Below are 22,056 nucleotides of genomic sequence, written 5' to 3'. Positions count from 1 at the left end.
TTTTGGGAAATCCTGAAAGTATCCCACAATGAAATTCACATGTCAAGTTGAGGAAGTGATTGACAGCAGACTGAACCAATCAGACGCAGTTGGAGGTGAATTGGAAAACAGCAGTGCAGCTGAGGCTCATTTCCTGTGTGTGCTCTCTCTCCTCTCTCCTCTGCTCTCCTTTGTCTCCCTGCTCTGTCTCTCCTGGGTGTCTCCTTGCCCCCCCCCTCTCTAGCAGTGAGAGTAATGCTCTGTGACAGTGCTACTCAGATGTGCTTCTCTTCCACTCTGCCCCCTCACACAATAACTACAGCGCTGCTGTCCTGCCCTGGCTCTGACCGCCCTATGAACTCAGAGTGACACCTGTCTGCCCGCCCTCTGCAGCCTGAACCTCACATGTGGTCCATTCCCCCCCCCCCCCCGCTCTTACTGTGCTTCCACTCTTCCATCACTCTGACAGGCTGTCTGCTCCAGCCAATCAGCTCTTCATGTATTTCCTTTGTTTTCTGTAATACAGTTTCCTTTTGAAAGCCTGTTTTTCTTTGGATTTGCTTCCTCTCTTATTTGTTGGCAAATGTAATGAAAGCATCATTAGTTTGTGATGGACAGTGCATCTGGACATTAGGGTTGGGAATACATCTTTATAGCCTTTGTAGGTGCATATTAAGATAATTGCAGCAGTACAGAGACAACACACACTTGAGTCCCTCTCCAGCCTTCCTCTGGTCCATCTGACTGACTTCCTGTCGGCTGTTTGGAGGAAATTATTTCACTGATAGTTCTTCTGGATATCCCAAATGTTGTTAATCCAAATGGGACACATTTTGATAATGAAAACAGTTCATTCAGGAGGGATTGTCACCCAAAACTTGAAGGACCTATTTTCTTCATGACGACCACAGAAGTTACATAACCCCAGCAGCCACTATGCCAATAAACACTTCGCAGCCCGGCTCTGTTCTAGACTAGCAAGTTAAAACTGCTGAATGTCCTGAATTCATCTCTGGTTGAAACACATGTTACATTTACTTTAGATAGTTGAACACAACTTTGAATTAATCGACTATCTAACTGGGATCTGCTGTTGTTAGCTGCTCCAACAATAAACTAGGACCAAACCAACAAAACAAAGCAGGAAGCAGGGGCAGATCTACGGGGGGGGGGGGGGGGCCCCCCCCCAGCTGCCCTCCTAACATTTGTGTCCCTAAAACTTGTAGAAACAAACCTACACTATGTCCACAAGCTTCTCAAGCAATGAAACAAGCATTACATTAGTTAAAATTGTATCATTTTAAATATCATCTTAGGCCCGTTAAAAACGCAGCTACGGCCCTGCATTAAACTGCGGAGCAGCGTTCACACAGACAGTGGCTCACACAGCTGCAGAGAGGGAGCGAGTTGTCCCAGCACCTATGGATCAGCTTCCCCTGGGAGTATTTCCCTTTCCACTAGTTTTGTTTTTACTAAGGACGAGAGCTTGAAACAAAATATTAATAAAACGCTGCTGTTTGACTCGATAGCGTTTAACAGACGGTCGCTGTTTGGGACGTTACGTTACAAAATACTACGCAGATAGCACTAGCTGGGAGATCGATCACTTTGCTAAACTATGCGGTACTATTAAATCCACGTAAACTACACATCACAGCCATGAGGCCAGATCAATGAAACCAGGATACATCCTTTACCGTCAGACTGGAACTGAACTCAGCTGCCTGTGCGTTTGATACATACTTTCTGATGTTATATTTATTATATGCTACTTATCAGCTACATGTAAAGTTATACACGCATTTGTACCAGTGCTTTTCACAAGTAGACTCTTGCAGGCCAGAGTAGCTGGAGTGATTCAACAAGAGCAAAAAGACATATGAGAAGTGATCAGGACGAACAGAAAGAGGGAAAGAGAGTACACTGAAGAGACCAGGAGGGTCAGAGCAGGAGGAAGAGGAGGAGAGGAAGAGACCAGGAGGGTCAGAGCAGGAGGAAGAGGAGGAGAGGAAGAGACCAGGAGGGTCAGAGCAGGAGGAAGAGGAGGAGAGGAAGAGACCAGGAGGGTCAGAGCAGGAGGAAGAGGAGGAGAGGAAGAGACCAGGAGGGTCAGAGCAGGAGGAAGAGGAGGAGAGGAAGAGACCAGGAGGAAGAGCAGGAGGAAGAGGAGGAGATGAAGAGACCAGGAGGAAGAGCAGGAGGAAGAGGAGGAGATGAAGACATTAGTGAAGAAGAAGAAATGTTTGTGAGGAATAAAGATGAAGTGTCAGAGAGAGGGCCAGAGGCAGGGATCAGGAGGCAGAGGAAGAGGAGGAGGAGGAAGAGGAGGAGGCAGGGATCAGGAGGCAGAGGAGACTCCAGCTGGACCACATGGTGTGTTCTTATTCTCCTCACATGTTCCATCACAGCAGCTCAATCTAGCGGCTCTTATATTGAGACATAAGTATGAAATGTGTTGCTGCACAGGTTTAGCTCTCTGAAGAGATGGGTGATGTCATTTGTGTACTTTTACTGTACTTACAGTAAACAGAATTCTAGGGTCATGATTATTTTCTGCTGTTTACTATATTTGAGTTTGTTTGTCTGAACACCTTGCTTCTCTTGTGCATTAAGAACACGTGTGTTAGGGCATGATTTAACAATAAATAGCTTATACGGTATAAAATACCACGTACTGCCCGCCCTCCCATGCCACCCTGGCATGACCTCTTGCCCCCCTTTGGCCCCCCCATGTAAAATGTTCTAGAACCGCCACTGGCAGGAAGTCATCGCTGAAAGATCCCTGAATTACCAGTTTGATCAATTACTTTTTAATATAGTTCTAAATTCTGAAGTTTATGGAGCAATGGTTCTACAATCTGACAGATGTGTTACATTAATGGAAGTCTTACTCCAGAAGTCAACTGGAGGATGGGCGGGAGATAAGTCTTCCTCCTTCTCTCTCTCTTTCTCTCAACCGTCTCATTCACAGTTTCTGTGTCCTCCTTCTCCTCTCTTCTGTTGTCCTGTCGTCCACAAGCATTCACACAGACTGCACACAGGCACCTTTTAGAACCTGGGGTGATGTAACCACATCCTACATGCACACACACACACACACACACACACACACACACACACACACACACACACACACACACACACACACACACACACACACACACACACACACACACACACACACACACACACACACCACACACACACACACACACACACACACACACACCACACACACACACACACACACACACACACACACACACACACACACACACACACACACACACACACACACACACACACACACACACACACACAATACGGCTCTCCCTCTCCCCTGCATGCATTCTGTCTGCCCCCTCCCCAGGGCTGGCTTTGTGCTCCAATAATGCACCCGGTTGACTATTCATGCTCATGAAACATTCAGCGTAAGGGATCGTTCACTGATTCACTCGCAGTCAGTCTACACAACTCCTGCCAATAACAACACACACACACACACACACACACACACACACACACACACACACACACACACACACACACACACACACACACACACACACACACACACACACACACACACACACACACACACACACACACACACACACACACACACACACACACACACACACACACACACACACACACACACACACACACACACACACACACACACACACACACACACACACACACACACACACACACACACACACACACACACTGCCCTGGTCTCCACAGCATCAATAGGCCCAGTGTGTGTGAGCTGCACCTCCAGCAGGAGCAGCTCCACTGTAACTCCCCCAAAGTGACAGGAAGCATCTTTTGTAAATCCCTGCCCATCGCTCCAAATAGTGAGGGGTGATATACGCATGTCCCGTGTTCCTCTCTGATCAGGATCAAGCTGCAGTGTGGCTCATGCAGAGCGTGTGGTACATTCTGTGCTGCTGTTCTGCAGCTTAGATGCTTAAGATGGCAGCCACATCACACGCAAAGCACCTGTTGAAACAAGTTAGGGTCCATGTTGGGATGGTGACCGCTCAGAGGGTACACCTCAGGGCTGGATACCTTCCTCTGGCCTTGTTGTGCCCTCTCAAGCAGCCGTGCTGGTGTTTCTTCATGTATGACTCCATTATGACCATGATTAAATAACAGTCATATCATACACACCACATGCTACTGTTTCTTTTTCAAACTGACATCCCTTTTAATTCCTGCCACTTCTTATTTCATGCAATACAAATACAAACTACTGCATGTTTGTCAAATTAAAATGATACCTTGATGTGGGAGAGCTTTGCTGTGAAACTACGGTAACATGTTAAGTTATCTTTGTGTGAGAGTTTGGTTGCAGGCCGAGTGTGTTTCATAACATGTCCCTGCTCACAGTAAGGACACTCAACTCCATGAGGTATGGCTGCTTTCCATTGTTCCACCTGTTCGGTCTGATTCTTCATATAACTGTCCTTTGACTTAGGGAATAAATGAACTGAGGACAACAATAAGTCAGTCATTCTGATGGGGTTTCATCAGAAATACTGTATTTAAATATGATTATTCCATAAAGAGGCCATCGGTAGAACACACTTCAACTCCATGGATCAACAATAATAAGAAATAATAATAATACATGTTATTTATAAAGCATTTTTCCTGGTGCTCAAAGCGCTTAATAACAATGTTTTAATGCTTACACTTCGATGTGTTGTCTGGCTCAGGTTCTCATGGCGAAGGAACGGGAAGTTCTTCAACATTGGGAAAGATCCCAGGGTGACGATGCGGAAGCGCTCGGGGACGCTGGAGATCGGTTTCCGTAGCGGCGGGCGACCGGAGGACTATGAGGGGGAGTACCAGTGTTTCTCCAGCAACGACCTGGGAGTGGCTCTGTCCAACAAGATCCTGCTGCGCGTCTCCAGTGAGAACACAGACACACTTCCTTTGAAAAGACTTGGACATAATGCATACATTAACAAATTAACAATATCTTTATTTATTTTTATTTACACATTCAGTAATGACATAGCGGTTACATGATAAGCTAAACCAACAAACAAAATAGCAACAAACAGCTGGGTTTTGGACATACGTAGGAGGTCACAGTGAGGCTGCCAGATGTATAGGACTGGTCAGATGTGGCCTTTTTGTTGAAAGATATTCCAGGAGAACCAACTGAAATATCATTTTGGGCCAGCCTTTGAGGGATGGGACCTCATCTTTAGTCCGTATTATCATCCAAGAAACTTGTTTCAATTGATTCAGTTATCATTTAGATTATAGAGGTTACAATGCAACAACAAGGTTTTATTGAATGCTTATGGAATGTGACTGTGCACGCTGTCAAATATCTGTTGACCACAAATCCAACCACCAGTGAAGCCCTCTCTGACCTGTAATTCCCCTCCCCTTCCCTCCCCCTTCTACCCCCACCCCCACCCGTCCTCCAGAGGCTCCTCTGTGGCCCAAAGAGGTGCTGGAGCCTGTGGTGGTGACTGAAGGCACCCCGCTGGTTCTACCCTGCAACCCCCCACCAGGCCTGCCTCCTCCGTTCACCTTCTGGATGAACAGCGGTGAGCAACGAATACACACAAATACACACACACATGCACTCAGGACATTTGTCTTCCTCTGTGTGTGTGCTGATGACTTTCTTCCCCACGGTATAAGCGTGTCAAAATGACTCTGTCAACCACTATTGGTGCAGTTGTATCATCATTATGATAGACTGTGTCATTGGAGCAATGTTTGTATGGCGATGAAACTGCAGATGACAACTGTTTGTTTATTAGTTTTATATAAAGAGGGAAATAGATGTTATGTCCTATCCAGCTTTCATATTACTCAAATATATAACTTCCTCCTGAAATGGAACACAGGGTCAGCTCAGAGTCTGACTGCATCTCTCTCATTGTAGCTGCAGAATCATAAAGACATACAACTGAACATGAACTCAAACTTAAACTGCCGCTGAGGCACAGGAAGGGAATAATGATCTAACGTCCAGGCATGAACAGCATTTTGTTTGTCCAACATGTACGTAATCTCCACGTGCCAAACTCACCCAGTGCCCATAACTGCCTTCAAAATAAGAGCATACAGGATTACTTTTACTAAGAAAAATAATTACAATAAATAATGATTAATTTAATAGAAACAAAAAACAGTTTGATTACGAAATCCCATGAATGAATATAGCTCCAACACTCATGTTTGCTGTTCAGCATCCCCAAAGGACAATAATGAAGGTGCTGAGAACACTTTCGTTTTGTCCCTTTAAAATGTGAGGCTGGAGCAGGCCCGGTTCTACGGGGGTGCATAAGGGTGCATTGCACCCTCAGTTGAGTCGTTATGCACCCTCATTTGAAAAATTAAAAGTAAAAAAATATTCATGTACAAAATATGCCATCTTCTGCTATGCATGTAGACATTTCGGTTCAAGTAAGTCGGATGCCTTCACCACAACTGGCTACAACAACTGGCACCATGCTATTATAGGCTACGTGATAAGGGACTGGGAAGGCATGAATCAAGCAAAGAGCACATAGATCCATAGATCTCTTCATGTTGCTCTCAAAGTGCACCAGATTGATGCTTTTAACTTCAATATTTAAAAAAAAATCTTACCGGGGGAGCATGCCCCCGGACCCCCCCCCCCCCCAGAGGAGGTGAGGAAGCCCATAGAGGGTGTTAGGTACACTCCCCACTTATAAAAATAGCACTTTACCACTGCACCCTCTCTAATCTCAGATGCACCCTTAGTCATTTTGTTCTCGGACCGGGCCTGGGCTGGAGGTCTATCAGGTCATCGAGAGCGCGGCTTCATTTCCCTCCTTTCAAGCCGTTTGTCACCAGTGACCTCGAGGCAGAATGCCTTGCTTTAGTCTTGTATCCCTCCTGCTCTCTCAGGTTCTTTCTCTCAGCAGTTAGACAGGGTCTGGCGTCCTGTCCTCACCTCGCTCCTTTACACTGTATTGTCCTGCTCCCAAGTGTGTGTGTCTGTGTGGGTGCTTGGAGACCTTGTGTCCAGCCAGAAAACCACTCAAAGACATAGACTAGATGCTCCTTACAATATGTGAACCTAACAGGTGAAAAGACACACACACACACACACACACACACACACACACACACACACACACACACACACACACACACACACACACACACACACACACACACACACACACACACACACACACACACACACACACACACACACACACACACACACACACACACACACACACACACACACACACACACACACACACACACACACACACACACACACACACACACACACACACACACACACACACACACACACACACACACACACACACACACACACACACACACACACACACACACACAGCTGTTACAGTACATCAGTGTGTCATGTAGCCCAGACACTGTAACACGCCAACGCCTGATTAGAACTGCTGGCCCGGCTGCTGATTGGTCCTGAGGCGTTGTCTTGACGACCATACGGCTGGCGTCAGCTGCTGCGGTTTCAGTGTTGATGGCGGTCTGTCTGGACGTCTGTGTGGGGGGTTAACATGTGCCTGTAGCAACTGTAGGGTGACACATCAGCTGGGAACCAGAGCTGACTTACAGAGACGCCCAACAGAAGCAGAGGCTGCCATACGAAGGGCCACCTGTCCAGAGTAACAGCCACACACACTCACACACACTCACACACTGTAAGCCAACAGAAGCAATGTGAGGCTCAGTATCTTGCCACCAGTGCACGCCGGCAACTGGACTGTAATTGATGGGGATCGAACCACTGATCTTCCGATTGGAGGACGATCATCTCGCTCCTGAGTCACAGCCATTTACAAACATAAGCATCTAACACACTACAAGTGATGCTATGTTTAGCCTTTGATACAAGATGAGATCAGTTGGTGATGGTAGCATTTGATTTCTGCTTAGTTTCAGACACAAACACTATCTCTGTGTGGGTGAGTGGGGTGATGGGAGTCATAGAGATATCTATCCTATACCTTTCAATGTAGTACTGCCTAGTAACCGTCATGTGGAAGTGTCTATTAGCTACTGTGCACATTCATTTGTTTACAAAGTTTAATTTCCTCCATCTCACCACCCCAGCCACAAAGTGTTCTGTCTGCGGCCGTGCGGCAGGCGGTCCGGCTGCATCCGGACGAACACCACCAGACTCAGGGACAGCTTCATCCCCAGGCCATAGACTGCTACACACCTGAGCTCTGTGACGTTCCTCCATAACTCCATAGCATTGAGGTCACACGTGTATCTATGACTACAAGAAGCAGTATTTAATGTTACATGATGTTCTTGTGTATCTTATTCTATCAACATGTATATAGACTGCTGTGTTCACATACAACATTCTCTGCAACATTTAGCTTCTTGTATTTTATTTGACATTTATTTCTACTCTTCTTGCTCTAAAAATGTGTAATTGTTTTATGTCTCATATATCGATGTAGCATTGTTGGGGAGATGGGACGTTGGATTGCCATTGCCACAACTAAACTGTAGCTCCTGTGCATATGGCAGTGCGTCTTGAACCTCTTTCCCTCTGCTCCCTGCTGTGTTCCAGCGATGTCTTCGATCCTTCAGGACAAGAGAGTGTCCATGGGTCTGAACGGAGACCTGTACTTCTCCAACGTGTTGGCCAAAGACGCTCACAATGACTACAGCTGCAACGCTCGCTTCCTTTTCACACACACCATCCAGCAGAAGAACCCCTTCTCGCTCAAAGTTCAGACAAGTAAGTATCCAACACACAGATGCATACTGACTTTGTCTAGTGACCCCTCAGGTATCAGTGCCTGCACTCTGAGCTCCTTTCCTCTCTCAATACCGGCTGTGTGGTTCAGATCACAATCTATTCCAAATGCAGGATGACATATCCCGCCTAGAGGTGATGTCATGACATGACATGCCATACATTCAATCATAAGCTTTCTCCCATCTTCTCAGTCTGCTGCAGATTTAGACCATGACCTGTTGGTGATCGTGATTTCATGTAAAGATGTCTCCTTCAGATGTGTGTGTTCAGGTTCTCTGTGTGTGTGCCTGTGTTCTCAGCAGAGCCGTATGATGAAGCATCTTACAATGCCACTGACCCCTATGGTGGTGAGTAACTTCCTGTGAGGACAGCTCCACTTCCTGTCCGTATTCATGTCCCACAGTAACATGGCTAGCACACTAACCTGCTAGCTCAGTGAGGTTCCAGCGGCGACCTCACGCTGACCTCAGGCACTAATTCAACCTCCTAACCTTCATGTAGAAAAGTGAGCTTGGGTGATGTCAACTGATACTTGATACTTTTGGATATGAAGTATTTAAAACCTTGTCTACATGTTTTTAGTCTACATGAGTTTTAAGTAGGGGCACAAATCACATTTAGATCATTCAAAAAGAATTGATAGTATTTCCTGTTTTCGACCAACACACATCATATAACCCAGACACGAGACACTGCCACTTTGAGCACCATTAGAACATGTTTCATCATTGCTTGATACATACTAATCAGATGTTGTCAGATCGCTTTGGGACCCGAGGATTGGGACAACAATATCCAGGAGAGCTGAGCTAACTGAATTATGAACACATATTGTTGAATTTGTCCCTTTACTAAAACCAGTGTGACAGGAATTGAAATGTTAGTACTTTTAGAAAGTGCTGAGTCATGTCATCCTCTCAGCATGGACATATTGGATTAACAGCAGATTGCATCCGTTAATGTGTCCGTGCAGTGCAGAATGAGGGCCCAGATGTGACTTCCAATAAAAGACTCACCTCTCTGACCCCTGTATAAAGTCACACAGTGGAACATGTGTTCATCTTGTGTAGTCCATAACCCCACCTTTAAATCAGTGCTAAACGATCACATGTGATGAATAAACATACAGTGATTAACACGCACATCAGCCATCACTGAACTGGATTGCACAGGCAGTAGAGAAGGAGTGTATTCATTATGACATGCACCTATTGAATCTGCCCATAGCTGGAGGGAAGAGATCAGCCAACATCTGTGCCTTTCGCCGAACAGGGGGGGGGCTGTGTGGGTGACGAGGGGGCAGTGAACCCCAGGGGTGATGGGATGTGTCCCAAAGGGAGGAGATGGACTGGGCTGGCTCCGAGGCCCAGTGGGACTGGAGACTCGACGAGGCTTAGGTCACATGATGAATATTCAGTGTGGATTCATGCTGGGGTCCTTACTAGTCATATATATTTATGGAAATAAGGTTTGCTGCATCCTACTTTCATGTGTGCGCGACTCACATATTTCTGAATCCTCACATGCGACCACTCATACCCAGGGAGGGAGGGTTACTTTAAAAATGTAATCCGTTATGTTACCTGAATCAATCATTAACGTAATCTGAGTAAGTAATGTAACCTGATTACTTCACGTTACTCAAGATCAAATGCAATGCAAATAGATCCAAGAGAAAAGACAAGTCAATAAAAGCTTTCTCAGTGTATTATTTAAGACAACAGAACAATCTGCCTTTGGAAAAGATGAAACAAGATATTTAGGGTCAAACATGTGTCCTCTTATATTTGAGGCTTACAGAATAGTATAGTTTACAAATGAGTTAAAAGCACACACAGTATTTGTGTTTGCTAAATCAGGTTTCCACCTATTGCATAAATATCCTGATTATGCAATACAGTTACATGTAATCCATTACTCCCCAAACCCGCTCACACAGAAACACGCACGCTAGCTATTTGATCACTGATCTCTTAAGAACACACACAGAGTGTGAGGGCGTATACACCTGCAGTGCATCCTGGGAAGCCTTGCCAGCCTCATCAGCAGGATGGCATGTCTCAGGGTGCTCTCTGCATTGCCGTAGCTCACTCTGTAGCGGTTCTTCCCTTCCACCTCCTTCTCGTGCCCTCGGCTCACTCCTCACTCCTCACTCCTCACAGTGTCACTGACGATAACAGATCCTCCTTCTCCCACCGCCGGGAAGCTAACCGCTAACAGATGCTTTAATCCCACACAGATCTGCATCACAAAAGAGGCTAATGCTAATTTAATCCCACACATCTCTGCAAGCTCCAGCTCTCTGCTGATTGGATCGTATGTCCACAGTGTTAACAGCATCTGTCTCGTGATTGGCTCAGACTGGAAATGTGCATATAGAATGTGGTACAGATCAAAGGGACAGCTAAATCAGTCTTGGCATCAAACGCATCAATTGGAAATGAATATAAATGTTCAGTCAGTTCCAAACAATGAGGCAAAGACCAGTGATAATGCTGCATGCAGTCAGACGCAGGACAGGTCGGCCTGAGCCTGGATGGCAAAGGGTAGCTCTAACCCATGCCATGTTAACTAGTTAGCCTGCTTAGACTCATGGATGATCAGGTTTTATTACAATTTGGTTTTTCCCATTGGGAAATAAATCTTCGCTGTCACTCAATGATATGGTGAGAGCTCATAGAGTGGAAGAGGACAGTCAGGGAACCGGTCCATGACGGTTTATAAACTGGTCCATGACGGTTTATAAACCCACTTGGTTCAAGTTCTCTGTGCAGTGAAGGGTTCTAAAGGACCTTCCAGCTGCACCCTCTTTACAAAGTGAAACCTTTAACGTGTTCATCTTACATAAATACTTTAGCATTTTAAACGACTCAGTATTCTTTACCGTAGATAAAACAGGAAATTGAGTCACGCTGATACACGCAGGATTAAAATGCCACTTACGTCCTGGGGTAGTATGGAAACAAAGACAGCGCTCTGCAGTCTGATCACGCTGACTGATTCATCTAGGCTCAAACGTTTTGGGTCCAACACTTTGTTCCAACCAAATACTGAGACTTCCTCTATAGAACTGAATAAATAAAATGTACATTCAGCAAAGGTTTAAATAGATCGTTATCATCAGTCCTCCTCCCCAGTCACTCGCTATGTGTGGATTCTTGAAGGCCTCACAAGCTACTGGAGAAGCCAACTCCACACAGCACAGGCTTCTGTCCTAAAGGCTGCTCTGGCTGAGGCAAGGTTACACATGCTTAAGCCAAGCCCTACAGGGAGCTTTAGCAGCAGTTTGTTTAATAGCGTCAGCTAGAGTCCATGACCTAAAATACGGTTTAGTTTGATGCTTAATAAAGCAGCTGATAACACTTGCAATGTTCTGCTGTAATGAGATTAGTTTGAGCCTTTCATGGCAATCTTTCCCATCTCTGTCCCCTCGCCAAACCCAAAGCAAGATCAATGACTCCATTGTTGTTTCTGCATCTCCTAATGTCTTCCTGTGAGACGAGCCAGAGGGTGTTAAACCCATTTACAGGCCGCTCCGGCCCCTCAACAGACTGCAGGGAGAGCCAGAGCCCGGCAGGGATGGAACACAGCCACGAGGGTGGTGTGTGTGTGTGTGTGTGTGTGTGTGTGTGTGTGTGTGTGTGTGTGTGTGTGTGTGTGTGTGTGTGTGTGTGTGTAATAACCCCACCCTGTCCTTGTCTGCAGGCCGGACACTGGCAGAGTCCACGCCCACCTTCCTCTCACCCTCAGGGAGTGAGAGCTCCAAGATGGTGCTACGAGACGAGCAACTGCTGCTGGAGTGTATCGCTGCTGGACTGTGAGCTCACACACACACACACACACACACACACACACACACACACACACACACACACACACACACACACACACACACACACACACACACACACACACACACACACACACACACACACACACACACACACACACACACACACACACACACACACACACACACACACACACACACACACACACACACACACACACACACACACACACAGTACTACAGACTGTGCTATAACTTTGTCCGGCCATATTGTCAGTAAGTAATTGACATCATTTCTGTAACTTAAACAAACAACAATAGTTGTATTGTATGAGTTTTTGAGCGCCTCTTGACTTTATACTGAACCTAAAGTGTTGTACTCTTGATCAATGCCTTGTCTCCTTTGTCCCACATTAATGTGCCCCTCTCATAAAAGAAAACTCACCTCTGTCCTTCCCCTACAGGCCGACCCCCGCCATCAAGTGGTTTAAGAAGGGGGGGGACCTGCCAGGGCGGGCGAAGATTGAGAACTACAACAAGACCCTGAAGATCATCAACGTGTCGGAGGAGGATGCTGGGGAGTATGTGTGCATGGCCAACAGTCATTCAGGCAGCATACGCCACTCCATCTTTGTCCAGGTCAAAGGTGAGGAGGCTACAGAGGTCATGTGTACATTAAAATATGTGTTTGAGTCCCTCGTGCTGATCTGCCTCTCTGTGTCCCACAGCGGCTCCTTATTGGCTGGACAAACCTACGAACCTGGTGCTGGCCCCGGACGAGAACGGGCGCCTGGTGTGCCGCGCAAACGGAAACCCCAAAACCAACATCCAGTGGCTGATCAACGGACAGCCCATAGACAGTAAATATTCCTCCTGTCTTTGTTCTTATACATATTATAAATATATAATACCGGTCACTTGGCATTGCAATTATTTTAAACAAATGAACACTTAACAACAATTAAACTGAAGGTTGCAAATTGCTCCAAAGATTTCCATTTTATGCTTTTATAATTGTTAAAAATCAATTTGTGAGTCTATATTTAAAAGCAGTGTTACAGCCAGGTCTGACCACTTGGCACGAGGCTCAGTAACCCATGTTATCGTTATGCACACTTACTTTCGTGGAGTTTCTCCGAACATCGTGTCTTTAGGTGTTCCACTTTCTTCAACATTATTATATTGTTATTCCATAGCACACAATACAAATGTTCCTCACACAAAAGTGTGTGTTTATATCGTCAGCATAGAGAGAGACAGAGAGTTATTTTTATTTAAGTACAGCAGGCCGGACTGGGACAATAAGTCAGGCCGGGAATTATACACCCAGCCAGGCCACTACCAGTTTTTTGTGCCATTTTGCTGGATTTATTTGTCAACTTTTACAGCGTTGCTGCCCATAGTGATAGCGCTCTAAATCTACTACCCCCAAATAAACATATGGACATGGGTTACTATTTAAAAAAAATTGCAAATCTATTTAGGAACCTATGTGAACATATTTTAAGCGGGGGTGGACCTCAAATCCTATAGGGGGGTCCGGGGGCATGCTCCCCCGGTACGATTTTTTTTTTTTAATGTTGGACTTAAATGCATCAATCTGGTGCACTTTGAGGGGGAAATAAAGAGACTACACCCATATGAAACATAACTGTATACATTTAAATAATCATAAAATCATAATAACATGGCCATAACTAGTGCTGCGTACCGGCAAGCCGAACCGGTACTGGACTTGTAAAAAGTTTCGGTTCAAGTCCGGTTAAAACCGGAACGTCGGGAACCGGTACTTGGACTCGCAAAAAAACTAGCACTTACGTATATTCTGGTGTCTGTTGTTATTTAAACATTCCCTGATAAACGTTATTCAGCGTCAATAAATGAGTGCTAATCCCAGTGTGCTCAGTGTACAACATCACATGTCATTTCACCTTCGATTCACGGTTTGAAAACGTAGCCTTTCGCCACATGCTAATGCTAACCGGAAGTGAAGAATTTTCAGAATAAAAGTATTAGTTAAGTTAATAGTGTGAACTTCCGTTTTATTCAGAATAAAACTGATTTAAATTAAATAGTGTATTTAATTCAAAATTACGCCATATCAACATTGATTTTAATTTCTAACAGTATGTATGTACATCACTATGTATGTAGTATGTACTGTATAATGTACACATGTAGAGTTGTAGAAAATACATGTACAGACAGTACAGTACACTCTGACTGTACAGTCACTACAGTTTAGCCTATACTGTATAGTAGGTGTGTAACAGTGTAATGCGTATAGTCTACTCTACACTCTACCTTTCAGCAACGCTTTAGGGATTTAGGCTCAGTCAGCTCAGGGACTGTTTGGTTACTTTAGTTTGGTAAATGAAATAAATGTTTGAACTTTGTTGTAGTTCACTGTAGTTGCTGTCATAAGTCATTTGTAGACTAAGTGGCAACAAGTGTTTTTTCTACATTTGTACTTTGTAGAGAAATGTGGACACAAGTTAGAAGGGAGCACAATAAACCTGATGAGTTTGAATTTGAGTTGATTATTGTTAATTTTAAATTGATAATTAGCTCACAATAAGTTCACTTTAGTTACTCACACAACTTGACACAAGACATGGGTTCAGGTCCGGACTTATAAGTCCGGACCTGAACCTGAACCTCTGGACTTGAGTCCGGACCTGAACCTGAATGTGAGTCCAGGTACGCAGCACTAGCCATAACCAATAACATCCCATATCCAATATGAAAAAACATTGAAACTTGTTTATTTATTTGTTTTTGGTTCATTTATAGTTGTGTGTGTCTGTGCTCCTGAACCAGCCTCACCTGTCTCCCTCCTCTCCCCTGCTCCTCTTTGAGGCAGAAGCAAAGACTAGTTTTAGCTCTCAACAAGCTTTAATAGTTTATCTTACCTTTTTTCACCTAGTTAACGTTTTTTTTTTTTTTATTATTCATGCATATTTTACTAATCACTCCCCCCTCAAATGGAAATATGTGTTTACATAAATGGTGACCAAACCGTTTGAGACCCACTGAGTAAACACTAAACTAAACACTCAGAGAGTCCTTTACCTCACCTGAGCTGTAGTTAACAGTCTCTCAGTCTGACAGGAGAGGACTCTCCTCCACCTTGTTGTTGAAACAGCTCCTTATACAGGGTTGCCAACTTGGGGTACCTGGCTGGAGTGAGATTTTGATATCATGGGTTTAATTACACATATGCGCACTAAATGGTTCTACTAAATGACTGCTGTCGTGTCAGCAGCGGGACCTTAGTATATATATACAATATATACAAATACACAATATTGGACACAGACTATAAAGGGCACACCGTTTCATTCACTAATGAAAGTCAAACACATGTTTGTTTCCACTGTTTTATTGTGTGCATGTCACGATAAGCAATTAATTGACTTATCGTACGATAAATAAAAATGAACTCGATAAATTGCCATTTACATGAGGATGTGACTAGCAGTTTGAGAGGATGCACTTGAATTATTATTATATATTATCATTATGTCAGTGGTCTAATATGCTCATACAACGGTGCCAACAATATTATCGTTTATCGCAATAATTTCCGGGAAAATGTATCCAACAAAATTAATTATCGTGAGAGACCTATTCATAAAACACACACACACACACAAACAAATGTAACATAACTGCCAAACATATTAATTAACACACTCTCACTCTCATATACTCTTTGACTAGATTTTGGCCTAGTAGAACAATAAGCAGCAAACTTTTACTTTTTTATCATTTCTACTGGCATGCGCAACACGGGTCGGCAGTTGCGAGAGAGTATTTGTGTTGGGTAATCTATGGTAGGGCTAACCCATACAGTGGTGGGGCTCAAGTCAGTATTTGCAATGTAATTACATACACGCTCCCCTTGACAGTGAAACGCCACGCGTGAGGGTTAGATTATTTCCCTGTCTCAATCCAAATTGAACTGTATGAAATAAAAAGGCACATTTGTCTTGTAGTAAATAAAAAGGGCGACCTGGAGCCAATCCTGCAATTTACCCACAGGTGAAAGAGTTGCCCTGCTGAAAGCCCAACCCCTGCAGGGGGTCTGGGGAATTCTCCCCCAGGAGATATTTTTAAATACTAACATAAAATACACATTCTGGTTCTCTCTTGAGAAGAAAAATAAATACATCTATTACTACACGACATATTTAAACAAATGAATGCCATTTTAGTTTGTTCTTACTGTGTTCTGAAAGCTGAACCTGCTGCTCCTCACAGAGAGAAGAGGGAAGAGGCTGTGTGAATGACTTTACATTGTGGATAAGGGAGGATAGCCCCCATTGTTCTGTGTGTCAAAATGAAAGACAGCCCACACACCTATCAATCATCAAACCGTGGGGTCTTATTTCATTACGTGTTGATTTCTATCAGCACGTAATGTTGTATCGATGTATAGAGATGTACTACAGCAAAAGTATTCTCCGTGGGGACTTCCTGCAACAACACCACGCGGTTATCTTGATTCTGATTGGCCAGAAGACATTATCAAAGATGTTCTATTGAGAAGACGATCACTACGTGACAAAAGTTTTCAAAACCGTTTCTAGTCTTCGGTATTCTTGTTTTGGCGTGAGAATAGTTTGGGCAGCGTGAGAGCGTGAGATTGAGGGTGAAAGCGTGTGTCACACGCCAGATGCGTGAGAGTTGGCAACCCTGCCTTATATCCATTAGCGCAGCTAGCTAGCACCAGATGCTAACAACAACAACAACAACAACAATACACGTAACCGGTGCGCACGGTTTATCTCACTCGCTCGCGCCACACATAACACACACCCTCCCGAGCTTGAATGACACACAGAGACCAATCGAGTATGATCTGTATGAAAGTGTCGGCAGGCCACATCATGGAGACAGCCAGTCACCCTCTGTGAGGCAGAGTCAGACCCACATTTGCGCAGCGTTGCGTTCACAATACATACGTATATAAAAAAAAATCCTCAGGCCAGCAGGCCACTCAGCAGGCCAGGCCATCGGGAAACCTCCCGGTCCTCCCGATGGCCAGTCCGGGCCTGATAAGAAGTTGTTATCGAAAAGCTTCATCAGGGTCTTAATACTGATGTCTGTCAAGTATGACCGTGTGATATAACGCCTGCCAGTGTAACATCATCTACTGTAAACTATAATGTCATATTTCAAACAGGAGCTCTCTTGAATTTAGTTAGTGTGTACTTTCAAGAGAGTTTGCTTAATCTGAAATGGGCCCTGCTAGCGAGCCTCACAGAAACATTAGATACATTCTTTTTGCAAATGTTCTTGCCTGAGGCCCTGCGTCTCTCAAAAAGACGATATGCAGTCCAGATATAGGGGAACCGGCTTGGCATGATAAAGACAAACAGGGTGTAAGGTTTATTATTCACGGACCATCAAAGTTACGACTCATCAAATCAAGTTTAGAATATGTCTTTACTGTGTATCTTAAAATGCTTTCTGTAAGGCTGTAACACTCCACTCTGTGCCCCCCCCCCCCCCCCCAGGCTCTCCACACAACCCCAGCAGACAGGTGCAGGGGGACACCCTCATCTTCCGCTCGGTACAGATCGGAAGCAGCGCTGTGTACCAGTGCAACGCCTCCAACGAGCACGGCTACCTGCTGGCCAACGCCTTCGTCAGCGTGCTCGGTGAGACACGCATTCAGAGTGGGTGCTGAGCAGTCACGAGCCTGCGCTGAAGTGACGCGTCTCTCCGTAGCCCTGACATCTCTAAAGCATCCAGACACAACATCTTAATAATCAAATTTGGATAGCATTTTGTGAAAACCTTTTCCCCATATATTTACACTTATACTTCTCTTGTTTTCATTTGTGTTGCATTTTCCAGAAGTATACACTTCAATAAACACACATTAGTTATATTATGAATAACATACAGTATGTGCTTCTCTACAAAGTGTTCGGCTGGATAAGAGCCTATTGGGATTGAGTTTTTATGAAACATAAAATGTTGCTAAAACATCCAAACCTTTGACATTGTAAGAAGTGAATTGGTAAATGTGTGATCCGCTGTGCTCTCTGCAGACATGCCTCCGAGGATGCTGGCTCCTAAGAACCAGCTGATTAAAGTCATCCAGAACAACCGCACCTTCCTGGACTGTCCCTTCTTCGGCTCCCCTCTGCCGGACCTGCGCTGGTGAGCCTCTCACCACATGTTGGTTACTCAGATGCAGAACTATTTGTGTAGTCATCATCCTCTGGAGCAGTGATTTCCAACCCATGTGCCGTGAGAGATGCTCAGGTGTGCCGAAGTTGTGCTTTTCACTAAATTGGTCCAAAAATGCAAATAACTTGCCACCGTTGTGCGTCTGTGCCTGCAATGTAGCAGCTAGCTAAGTACTTACATACTCTTCTGTGGCAGTAGCTAGCCCGTTAAAACAGCAGCATCGAGTGATGTGCGGGAGAGGTTGCGTTGAGAAGACGAACACGCTGGATGAGTATTTGGAAAAACTGAACCGGATCCTGGACAAAATCCAACCCAGAGGAAGACCCTCGTATGAGTGGTGGTAAAATAAAGAAACAACGGTGAGCTGGAGGCAATACAGCAACAGTTATCTTTCGTTTGGATTTGGAACACAGACTATTTTGTTAGCCTTCGTAAACAAACTGAGAAATAGGTAACATTTCTGAGAAACACCACAAAGGCGCCTGAGAGCTAAGCTAGCTATTAGCAGCTGAACTTGTGGCCAAATAGAAAGCCTTGTCATTAAATCTTCATTATATCGTCTTTTTATACACGATGTTTTAAGCTACAGCGTGTGATTTGTTCCTTTTTGCTTGTTGGTGAACCGTGGGATTTCTTTAATGTTAAAACCTTTACCGGGGCTCAAACACTGCGCTGGAGGAGAGGACCATGTCCATGTGTACTTGAGCAAGTGGTACTATATTATGGAATGTACTTGTTCACACTCTGTGTTTTTGATGTGTGTAGGTTTAAGAACGGACAGGGCAGTGGGCTGGATGGCGGGCAGTACCGCGTTTACGTCAACGGCACACTGGAGATCATACGGGCCAGAATGGAGGACGAGGGGACCTACACCTGTGTGGCCAGCAGCATGCTGGGAAAGGCCGAGAACCAGGTCCGCCTGGAGGTCAAAGGTCAGTCACCACTGCCGCCCTCAGACTGATGCTGATATTACATCCTGTAACCATGCAAGAACTCATGTCCAGTTATGACTTCTTCATGGAATCCCATGACCTGGTTTGGTAAAAGAGGACATTCGTGTCGCATGAGATGATTTCTTTCCCTTGTGCCAAACCGCCCGCACCGCTGGACATTTTTAAATCTCTCGTGCCTTTAATGAAACTCCCATTTCCTACAAAATAGCTTCTCAGAGCAAAAGAGAATTGTATATGTTTGTGTTATTAACAGCAGATTGTGTTGAACGTAATGTTATGCACATTTAGTTCTCCTGCTTCACAGAACGATGTTGGGAGTGTGCTGCTCTAACAGTGAAGTGATAGTGTGTGTGAGCCTTTTAGAAAAGAGTGTGTTCCATCCACCTGCTCTGTCAGCCATCAGACACACGTCACATTACTTTACGCTGACGCTTTTATCCAAAGAGACTTACAATAAGTGCGTTCGACCAGGAAGATACAACCTTGAAGAAAACAGAATCATAAAGTACATCAGGCTTCATAGAGCAACACATTTCAAGTGCTACTCAGCTGGCTTTAGAGAAGCCAGCCCTTTGTTAGTATATAAGTGCTCTGTTAGCAGTTATATCGCTCGAAAGAGATGAGTCTTCAGTCTGCGCCGGAAGGTGTGTACGCTTTCTGCTGTCCTGATGTCACCTGTCACTCTTCTCCTGGATGCCTCTCAACGAGTGAGTTCATGTAGCATGTGTGTGTGACTGTGTGTGTGTGTTCCCCTCCACCTGCCTCCACCTCAGAGCCCACACGTATAATCAGAGCCCCGGAGCACCAGTCCGCCATCCGGGGCTCCACGGTCCACCTGGACTGTAAGGTGACCTCTGACCCCAGCCTGCCTGTCACTGTGAGCTGGACCAAGGACGACAAGCCCCTCCACCTGGGATGGAGGTACCAGCACCTACACCTACACTACACAGCCTCTGATGCTGCGCCTGTACAGCCAACCCCCAGCTGTCCTCCTGTCCGTGTTTTAACAGATACAACACATTTATCCACAAAGAAATGCCTTTACTCTGCGCAATATGGTGTACCACGGGACCTTAGTCTGTTTGTGATTCATTGACTTGTTAAGGTAATGTGGGTTGTTACTGTAAGTCTAATATTTGGCAGATAAGCACATTCATTTTGAAACATTAGTATATTCTTACATAAAGATGCTTTCATTGCAAAACAACCAGACAGTCTTCTGGGTCTGTACATGCTCTCGTTTACGTATAAGGCAGGGTGCATATGGGACAACGTTCCCAACACAATAACACAATGTTTGCAGAGAAGTGACTGACTGTAAAATAAAAGTGTAATCGCAGAAACCCGCTTTGTGTCTTCAACACTGGACAGTGATCTGATTTGAGCGTTGCATGCCTGATCCATTTCACACAGAGATGAACTTGAACTATTGATGTTTAACAACCCTTCTCCGTCTGTCCCCCCCCCCCAGGCTGAAGAAGAACGAGCAGTCCCTGAGCATCCCTAATGTGAACGAAGGCGATGAGGGCACATACAGCTGCTCTGTGAGATCTGAGATAGACGAGGACTCGGCCTCCGCCCGCCTCACTGTGCTAGGTACACAATCTGAGCAGCTGCAGACAATCACACATTCACATTCAATATACTAAATGAGTTTTATGGCATATAAAAAAACTCTAAAGTGTAACCTTATGTAATTTCCATGCAGAATAATGTTGTGTAAAGATCTAACTACAGGCGCCAGTTGAATATCTTAAAGTATAATTGCTTTAACTCACATTTAGATATAGTGTTAAGTCGATAGTAAAGTAGAAGTAGGCAGTTTGTCAGCATTGAAATGTTCAAGTGATGTCCTCTCTTGCCCTCTCCAGCACGCATACACATAATACACACTATAACGTTTTTGTTTTTGTCTTATTTCTTATAACAATTATCTTTAAACATTTACTGTCAATGTCCTCAGTTCTTCCTGACACTTTACTATTTTTCAGCTCTATGTCTTCAAGTGGAAATCGTGCATATGTCTACTAAATACTAAAATACTTACTGTACTTTTGGGACTATACAGCGCACCTGCATATGAGCCGCAGCAGCTAAAGTGTCCGTCTGTCTTGCTCTCGTTCTGTCTCTCGGTTCCACTTTTACTTTGGCGCGCGACCTGTCTCGCTCTTTTCCGGCCTCCAGCTTTTCCCGCTGGAGGCTGCCGCTTAGAGGAGGCGGGCGCGGACCGGTCCTAGAACCCATGGAGTTACAGGTGGTTAATTTTACCTGTAAAACCCATAGATTTAGGAGGTTCCCTAGTAGCCGTTAGCTGTACAACAAAAATGGGGGAAAAGTCGCGGCTT

General features: G+C 44.8%; 1 protein-coding gene across 13 annotated transcripts in view; it reads left to right on the top strand.

Annotated features, from left to right (window-relative positions):
* Positions 1 to 22,056, top strand: part of nfasca (neurofascin homolog (chicken) a) — an 81,006-nt gene that overhangs the window by 23,086 nt on the left and 35,864 nt on the right. For 9 of the 13 annotated variants that reach the window (XM_034082253.2, XM_071203223.1, XM_071203230.1 and 6 more), the window contains 12 exons: positions 4,707 to 4,903; positions 5,433 to 5,555; positions 8,573 to 8,743; positions 9,064 to 9,111; positions 12,470 to 12,581; positions 13,019 to 13,200; positions 13,283 to 13,414; positions 18,077 to 18,220; positions 18,617 to 18,728; positions 19,524 to 19,690; positions 20,485 to 20,632; positions 21,183 to 21,307. In XM_034082253.2, the coding sequence (XP_033938144.1) occupies positions 4,707 to 4,903; positions 5,433 to 5,555; positions 8,573 to 8,743; positions 9,064 to 9,111; positions 12,470 to 12,581; positions 13,019 to 13,200; positions 13,283 to 13,414; positions 18,077 to 18,220; positions 18,617 to 18,728; positions 19,524 to 19,690; positions 20,485 to 20,632; positions 21,183 to 21,307 (1,661 nt within the window). The remainder of the gene's footprint in view (positions 1 to 4,706; positions 4,904 to 5,432; positions 5,556 to 8,572; positions 8,744 to 9,063; positions 9,112 to 12,469; positions 12,582 to 13,018; positions 13,201 to 13,282; positions 13,415 to 18,076; positions 18,221 to 18,616; positions 18,729 to 19,523; positions 19,691 to 20,484; positions 20,633 to 21,182; positions 21,308 to 22,056) is intronic. The other 4 variants (XM_034082269.2, XM_034082268.2, XM_071203226.1 and 1 more) reach the window with 2 other exon arrangements.

Source organism: Pseudochaenichthys georgianus, chromosome 5 (assembly GCF_902827115.2).
Source record: "Pseudochaenichthys georgianus chromosome 5, fPseGeo1.2, whole genome shotgun sequence".
Lineage (NCBI taxonomy): Eukaryota > Metazoa > Chordata > Actinopteri > Perciformes > Channichthyidae > Pseudochaenichthys > Pseudochaenichthys georgianus.
This window is presented reverse-complemented; position numbering and strand designations above follow the sequence as displayed.